Source organism: Anguilla rostrata, chromosome 3, assembly GCF_018555375.3.
Source record: "Anguilla rostrata isolate EN2019 chromosome 3, ASM1855537v3, whole genome shotgun sequence".
Classification (NCBI taxonomy): domain Eukaryota; kingdom Metazoa; phylum Chordata; class Actinopteri; order Anguilliformes; family Anguillidae; genus Anguilla; species Anguilla rostrata.
In genome coordinates, this window is record NC_057935.1 from 63195437 (window position 1) to 63203781 (window position 8345).

An 8345-nucleotide genomic window follows, 5' to 3' on the forward strand; every position below is an offset into this window, starting at 1 on the left:
AGCCTAAGTGTACATCGTATGAGTGAAGAAGTGAAGAATTTTGAAATGAGAAATTTCCCCTTCAGGGGACCATGTTTAACTATCAATTCTGCTGTATGCCTTATTAGGAATATGTCTATTGGGTTAATACATTTCAAATATTTATTTAACCCAGGTCTGGCCTGGACTTGGTTTTGGCTGTGAGGATGCCTTGAATGGCTTATGTAGCTCCAATAATACTTAAAGGAATTATCAATGTGAGAAACATTTTCAACCTATCAGGATCCACTGTCTCTATGGTATCCATTTTGGCTCTGGTGCATCCCTCCAGCTGACCAGCTGCGCATGTGGGGGTGTGACCCTTTTCTGCAATAGTTCACCTCCAGGTCACAGGAGAGAGGCTTGTGTTTGCATACCTCAGTACAGCCCAAGACTGTCGTTTACTGTAGGTTCACATTCTGCGTCATTCAACTTTGACAGCTGGCTCACCTCACACTGTTTGCTCAGGTTGAAGTATCAGCGTGCGCTGAAGTCACTCCCACCTCACCGCTGAAGACAACGTGCTGACTCGACCCCCTCAGTTATCAGATTACTTGTGTTTTGGTTGCTATGACAACTGTTTTGATTTCAATAAAGACCGCAAAGGGAGGTAGCGAGATGAGGACATGGCAAGTATCCCGTAGAAACTAGCACGAGATGTACAGAAGAAAGAGAAAAACATGACTTGAGGCCACAACAGCCTATCAGAAATCTCAGTGTTATTTCATGTGTGGGGAAAGTGAGAGAGAAATTAGATTAGTTTGTTACTGGAACTGCAATAAATGTGGTGAATCAATCCTTTACCTCTGACCTCCACCGTTCTGCCTACAATGGAGGAGGAAGCAGTTATCATGTGGAGATGGATGACCCTATCTCCACGGGACACACGGCAGATGGGATACAGCCGGTAAACATCCTCTTTATCTCTATCAATAGGTTTCTGGAAGTTCAACAGCTCTCTGTTGACGTTGTACTTGCTCCTGTCACATTAGTCACAAATTAGTTAAAGGACAAACAAGAAAGCATTAAAACAAAGGTAAACAGCTGTCTTCCTCTAAATGCTAATGAACCCCAGGTCTCCGAGTAACAGTTGTCTTCAGAGTCTGACGAGTTCAGAGATATCACTCAAACATTTGCCATCAGACCTTTAGAATGAAAATGGTGCTGACCATATTTCCAAGACATCGCTGTCAGTCTCTATATAAACAAAATTACAGAATGCTCTGTCTGCCTCAAACATTTGGAAATGTGTGGGTGGACAGCCAAAAGCAGTCAGCTGCTTCTTCTCCTGTGAAGAGGAGCACTGTTGCTGGGCGCAGACAATAGCTGTCATTGACAGTTGGCCGCACACAGTAAATAGCCAAACAAGACCATAAAGCATTGAAACCTATCTGGGGGGTTACGCAAGGTCGGCGCAATGGTTTTGCGGAGCTCAAGCGGGTCCTGGTGTTTGGTGCCGTTCTACCTCTGCCTCGCCGTGTGTCCAACATGGGTGACTCCAGATTTCTCGGGTGAGTGTACGGTGCGTTACTCCTGCCACCGCGTACATGCGCGCGCGCGAGCGAGTGAAGTGTGTTTTTTTTCCCGGTTGGAAACTACGCTCCACGATTTATCGCCTGTGCATCCTGTGCAAAACAGCTGCGGGGACTCCTGCGGAAAGCCGGGTGTCGGGGTTGAAGGCTATTTTCTTTTCTTTTTTTCTCGTTGTTTGCATTATAAATTGCTGATGCCAAGAAAAATACTTTCAAATTTATACTCTCAAATTATATTGAAAAACTATGTATAATAGCAGACCAATTTGCTGATTCAGTAGATCAGTTGTGATCTTGTTAAACTATGTGTGGTAAAAAAAAAAAAGTGTGGTACATATATATTTGGTGCTGTACTGATTTTATTTCTAGTATTACAGGACTTCATATAATATGCCAAATATCTGTCTCATGTAGAGATGTAATTATTGCTGCATTTGCTGCATTACAGCACTACAGAAATACTGCCATGCCATTGGAATGTCATATCAGGCTAATAATAGTCGACTGTGAATGAGTGCCTGGCACTGCTTGCCCTGAAGGCTGTCTGTCTGGGGCTGCCTCTCCGGGGACACAAAGCAGGCGTTACCCTGATAGAGAGAGGCCAAGGCCTGCCAGCAATCCGAACAAGCTGCCTTGGATCCGCAGGGGCCAGTCTTATCGCAGGCCATGGCATGCAGCATCGTACCAGAGGACCACGTGCAAGAGCACTTCATACCCTACTGAAAAACCAGAATGAGCCGTGCTTGAGCTCTTGATTAGAATTAGCATAGCATTAGCATAGCATCGCAAGAGCATTCTGTAGCCCTCCCAGAAACAGGTGCAGCGGTGATACGAATTTGAAAGCAGCGACAGAGGAGCCCCGAGACTCTACCAGCAGCAGCTGTAACAGACTAGCGACAAATGATAGACAAATTAGGAAATGATGGGGGGGAAGTTTTGGTTCCAAAGGCTTTTTGGGTACATCCGCATAATAGTTTCCTTGAATTGTCCAGTATCGTGAATACTTTGTTTTCTTTACTGGTACACTTTTGGCAAGTTTTTTTGTCTTGTAGATTAATTTTACATGAAGGCTTTTGATGTGTTCTGTCAGCAGATGCAGCAGGGACCAAGGTCCTGAGACCTCGCTTAAGAAGAGATATCATGATTCATTTTTATGCCTCTACACAGCGGCCCATATGTCAAGCCTATTTAACACACTCCCTCAAGATTATACTTGACGGAGCGGCAGGTTCAGGAGTCAATGGCCTTACATTGGATTATAAACGGCTGTAAAATGTAACGGTCGCCCAGCTTGACTGTAAAAGCATGCCTGTTATTACCACAGAATTTATTTTTGTGGCCTGTGATTGTAGACGGATAATAAAGCTTAATAAGTCTGTTGTTCTGGGCCTTCATCAACAGAACAGACTGAAGAGCGGAAGTTCAAGTGTCCATACAGTTACACATATCTGCTCCACCTCCCCATGCTTTTAGCATACCTGCATTCGATCCTGAGGAATCACACCATGCACGCGTGTGACGGGGAGACCCTCTCGATCACGTGTCCCACCAAAACCACCGTAACGGTCTTGTCCTCGTTCTACGGACGTCGCATCTCGAGCGAGAACTTGTGTCCCGCTGCGAATGGGAACAGCACCGAGGAGAACACAGACTGCACGTCCTCTGTGGCTACCCAGGTACGGTTCTGTGCTCCGCAGTGTTCTGCTCGGATGAAACTGTCGAACACTTTATGGTACTTTTGGAAGTTTGTGTGTGCGGGCACGTGAATTATATCAACAGGACAAGAGGGCAAGCAGTCCTGTTTAAAATAAAAAAAACCCAGATGGGCTGAATTAACAGGACATGGCGGGTGTTGATGTTGGCAGTTCCAGCCTGGAGCACTTTTAAAAGTAATGAATGTAACTTTAACAAAATCTCAAAGCAAGGCTTTATGAAGTCTTACATAAGTGTACTAGTCCTTGAAAAGAAGACAAAAATAAGTGTGTTTTTTTGTGTGCCAGCAGAAAGTTATGGATGAATGTCAGGATCGATCGTCCTGCCAGATCCCGGTCATCAGTCGTGTGTTTGGCCTGGATCCCTGCCCAGGCACTAGCAAGTACCTCATCGTATCTTACAAGTGCCGTCCAGGTCAGAGTGCAAAAATGTGACATATACATACATGTGTCCCACAGTAAATACTGTCATTGCCTTTCATGGCAGATATTTTGAAGACTGTAGACAGAGTTATTAAGAAAACAAAGACAGGAAGGCAGTGTTGCAAAATGGTGCTTGTGAAAACAAAAGGTCACACTTTAAGTTCAGTACAAATTCTTTTTTTTAATTATTTTTTTATTTTTTTATATTATTAACAGTTATTAGAGTTGCAAGACAAAAATGGCTTGTGGTGGAAAACAAAATTCATGCTACTGTGCTGTGCTGACCTTGCTAACCGCAGACGTTTTTGTGTGACAGAGAATCACAGCACTAAGCTGGCGTGCGAGAATGAGAGACTACAGCTGGTGTGCGGGAACGACACAGTGCTGGCCATCTACACGGCTACATTCGGACATCTGCCACACGGGAACGCAGAGTGTCCCCAGGAGAGTGGAGCTGCCCCTGACATGGGTCAGCGGTCTTCTGTCAGGACGGGAAATATAATGACTGTGACTCACAAAATGGCATCGCCTGTTTCATCGCATTACGGACAAGATGATAGAGCCCCCTAAAGGATAAAAAATGTCATTGCGGCAGAAATATCACAAATAGCAATAGGAAAAATCTTGTAATATTAAACCATAAATTAATTTATACATTAATACAGATAAATATTTTATTAGAAAATATACAGAGATTGTAAATTAGAGACACCCCATGGAATGTCATTTGATTATTCAACTTGTTTTGGAAAAAAACTGCATCATATTTATCATAACTGACATTAAAGACCAAACAGTAAATCTGCAAAACTTCCTGTGCCTGTGTGCATAACAGAGTGCCTGTCCCCCACGGCACTGAGGAAAGTGTCACGCAGGTGTCAAGGCAGGACTAACTGCTCTGTGCTGGCTGATGCACAGAACTTTGGGGACCCCTGTCTCCCAGGGGTGAAGAAGCACCTGCAGGTGTCCTTTGTGTGTGGTGAGTGATGTTGTTTTCATGATTATTTTGGGGATGGTGGGGGGGGGGGGGGGCAACGGAAGGCTGATCTGCCAGCAAACACAAGGCTATTATCTTGGGGGCACAGGTGCTAGCTATTATAAGTACAGTAGATGAAGATGGATAACCACTGGGTAAGTTTAAGGGGTGTATTTAAGGCTTACACTGGCACTCGGGCTAAGGCTTCAACCAAGATTGTCCTTAACTCTGACTTACAAGTAATAGAGCCAAGTACCAAGTTTAATGAGATTTGATCATTGTTGAACTTGCCAAACTGTGCTTGTAAAGTAAAAACTCTTGCATTGGTTTTGTGATTCAAAGTTAAGGAAAATGCTGATTGATTCCAGGCATTAATCAACTCACCAGAATGCCAAATAGCCATAGAGAAGAATCCACAGTGACAAATTGTTTATATACATATAGATCTATACATAGATGCCCTCTATTAGGAAGGAAAAAATATGAAAATATCATTTTAAAAGCAAAGATTCATAAGTACACAAAACTACATTTACACGAACAGTCACGGCAGTAATTAATTCATGAAGATACGGGATTTTGGTTTTGAGGATTCCAAAAATGGGGATTAAATTGCTATCATCAGAGAAAAAAGGGAAAATGTGGTTTTAAAGTTTTATCACTTTGAAATATTTTTCTAATGACTGATAGGCAAGTTATTTATACTGCAAACTAAACAGAAATTAGATATTTTCCATTTGGACATATTTTTTTCTCTCTTTGTCAAGTACCCAGATACCTTTTGGAGGATGTTGGACGTGGGTCCTCTGACCCTTTCTTGATCACAGACTACACACATGGTAAGATCTGCTCACCTCTTTTTCCCTTTGGTTACGGAGGTATCTTGCTGGGGCTTACATTCTTTCATTACAGTTCCGCCCTCGCCCTTCTCATAGCATGATGTTTGTACAAGCAGAAAGCAAGCAGAAATGTGTTACTTTCATTTGCCTGAAGTGCTCCAAGCTTTTGGTCACTCCACCGTCTTAATAATTTTACTCTTTGGTGAAAAATTATTAAGATAAAAATGAAGACCAAAACTCTTACTTGGAGCAAAGGTTGTGGTTTGGTGGTTGCAGGGGGAGTAATTAGACAAGCAGGGCTCAGATAGCGAAACTGTGCGCAGTCAGCAGAGGGGCACGCTGACTGCTGGGAGAGACACAATGGCTGCTAAGCTCAGTCTCCTCTCCTCTGCAGGCGGCTGGTACACCGGCCCTGGCGTACCACGACCCCCTCGAAAAATGGTGCTCATCACCAACTCTCTGGAAATCTTTGCCCAAATATGGGGTACGTGTGCCACTTGCTGTGTTCACATTGTGGGGTGCTTGGTGGCAGCTGAGTCTGGAGCCCGACAACAGTGCCAGAGTGCCCGAATCCCATACGGGTTGTTGAGATATACACTACATGGCCAAAAGTATGTGGACACCCTTTCTAATGAGTGGGTTCAGCAACTTCAGCCACACCCATTGCCAACAGGTGCATGAAATCAAGCATACGGACATGCAATCTCCATAGACGCTCCAATGCTACCTACCCAAATGCATAGTGCCAACTGTAAAGCGTGGGGAAGGAGGAATAATGGTTTGGGCTACGCCCCTTAGTTCCAGTGAAGGGAAATCTTAAAGCTACAACAAACAATGACTTCTCGATAATTGTGTACTTCCAACTTTGTGGCAACAGTTTGGTGGAAGGCGCTTTCCTGTTTCAGCAGGACAATTCCCCCATGCACAAAGCGAGGTCCATAAAAAAATGGCATGCTGAGTTTGGTGTGGAAGAACTGGATTGGCCTGCACAGAGCCCTGACCTCAACCCCAACAAACACCTTTGGAATGAATTGAAATGCCGACTGCGTTCCTGACCTTACTGCTCTTCTGTCTGAATGGCAGCAAATCCCCCGCAGCCATGTTTCATGATCTAGTGGAAAGCCTTCCCAGAAGAGTGGAGGCTGTTACAGCAGCAAAGGGGGGACCAACTCCGCATTAATGCCCATGGTTTTGAAATGAAATGTTGAGCAAGCACATATGGGTGTGCTGTTCGGGTGTCCATATACTTTTGTACATGTAGTGTATGTTTATAAGCTATATGTATATATATATATGCCCATGAAATGTATGTGCCATGGTATTTTTCCCTTGTGGTTTACCAAAAAAATAAAAATAAATTGATACTTGGCCATCGACAACTACGCTATAACTGTGCCATTGTCCTGACTATAGTAGTGCCATCTTCCGGCGACAGCTGTGCCTTCGCACTGGTTTCTCCAGTCAGCATCCCATCCACTACCTCCCCCTCATGCGGATCGGACTTGCGGACACTCCGCCCACACAAAGCTGTCTCTCTCCTGCCAGGTCTTCCGGAGAAGGTGGCCCTGTACTTTGTCTCAGGGATCTGCGCTGGCTTGCTCTTCCTGCTGTGTCTGTTCGGCCTAAAGTCCACGCTGGGACGGGACGTCAAAGACCTGATCTACGAGCTGCGGGAAGACCTGAAGGACACCCAAGACCCTGGCACCGAGCTGATGGAGGAAATTAGCAATGACACCTCCTCGGACTCCTCCTTGCACCGCCTCGAACGCTCCTACTGCTTGGCTGAAATTTTCAGCCCAGAGCTGATGGTAGAGATGGAGGAGCACTGGGAGGAGAAGGAACTGCCGAACGGGACTATCTTCCTGCACAGGGACTCCAGCCCCTACGCGGCTCACAGGATCAAAGCGGCCACCGCCTGAGGAAGGAACCCTTGCTCTTGGCAAGGTGACGCTGTAAATGTGAATTCATCTAATTTGCCTAATTTCAAGAGCAGAGCATGTGATGTACATATTTATGCTGCACTGATTTCATAACATGTCAAAGAAACTGTGAAGCAGTGACTAATGTGATTTATTAATAGGACCAACTTCCACAAGGCAAAGTTCAATTCAATGAGAAAATTCTGAACGTGTCTCCCCAAAATAAATTACGACTACAGACGTATTCAACCATGCACATAATGATCATCTTTTGCTTAGCCCACATTGCAAAGATAATTATACAAAGGCTTGAAGTAAACGTCATACATGTAATTTTGCATTATATCCCCATGAAACATAAAAAAAGATTTGATGGTTTTGCCTCTTCAGGAAAAAAGTTAAATTAAATGATCAGCTCTTGTGTTAAAATAATGTGTTCTCCGAACTCTTTTGTACATACATATACATATCCTTTGCGACAGTAGTCAACATTCTTATGACGAGCCAAAGGTGAAAAGATTTTTTTTTTAAGAATAATGAACAGATGGCTTCACATGTTTATCTCATGCTCTTCGCTAGGAAGTGCTAGTTTTCCCTCTATATTCTGTTTGCCATCTTCCTTAGTCTGAACAAATTTGGAAATGCGGTTGTAAATCAGAATGCTGTAGAAAACACTTCTCCTAGCGTGAACAGTAAACAAAATACGACATTCTATTAAACTATTATTATTTTTTATTTCTCCCAAATTGGAATGCTCTAAAACACGGAGATTCAACACGAAAGGAAAAAGGTGCGCAGCGCAAAGTATGTTCATTACGTTTAGTGTTTAGAGTGTTTACAACAATACACTACTTGTAAACAATATATGTATTCAGCATTTGAATTTCGGTTCTTGTTCATATAATCAACTTGCACTCATGCTCAGG

At 43.8% G+C, this 8345-nt stretch overlaps 1 protein-coding gene across 5 annotated transcripts; it reads left to right on the forward strand.

The window, feature by feature from the left end:
* The first annotated feature begins 629 nt into the window (after window positions 1-629).
* si:ch73-335m24.2 (protein eva-1 homolog C) lies at window positions 630-7851 on the forward strand. Of its 5 annotated transcripts, none has more exons than XM_064329275.1 (8): window positions 630-925; window positions 3024-3226; window positions 3551-3677; window positions 4002-4154; window positions 4521-4664; window positions 5429-5500; window positions 5895-5984; window positions 7046-7851. In XM_064329275.1, the coding sequence occupies exons 2-8, from the start codon at window positions 3056-3058 to the stop codon at window positions 7417-7419; spliced, it is 1131 nt and encodes a 376-aa protein (XP_064185345.1). In that variant the 5' UTR covers window positions 630-925; window positions 3024-3055; the 3' UTR covers window positions 7420-7851. The 5 variants fall into 5 exon arrangements, with proteins under 5 accessions (XP_064185345.1, XP_064185343.1, XP_064185341.1 ...); XM_064329273.1 differs by lacking the exon at window positions 630-925 and adding an exon at window positions 964-1529 and having other exon boundaries at window positions 2644-3226; XM_064329271.1 differs by lacking the exon at window positions 630-925 and adding an exon at window positions 964-1529.
* Window positions 7852-8345: the final 494 nt, after the last annotated feature.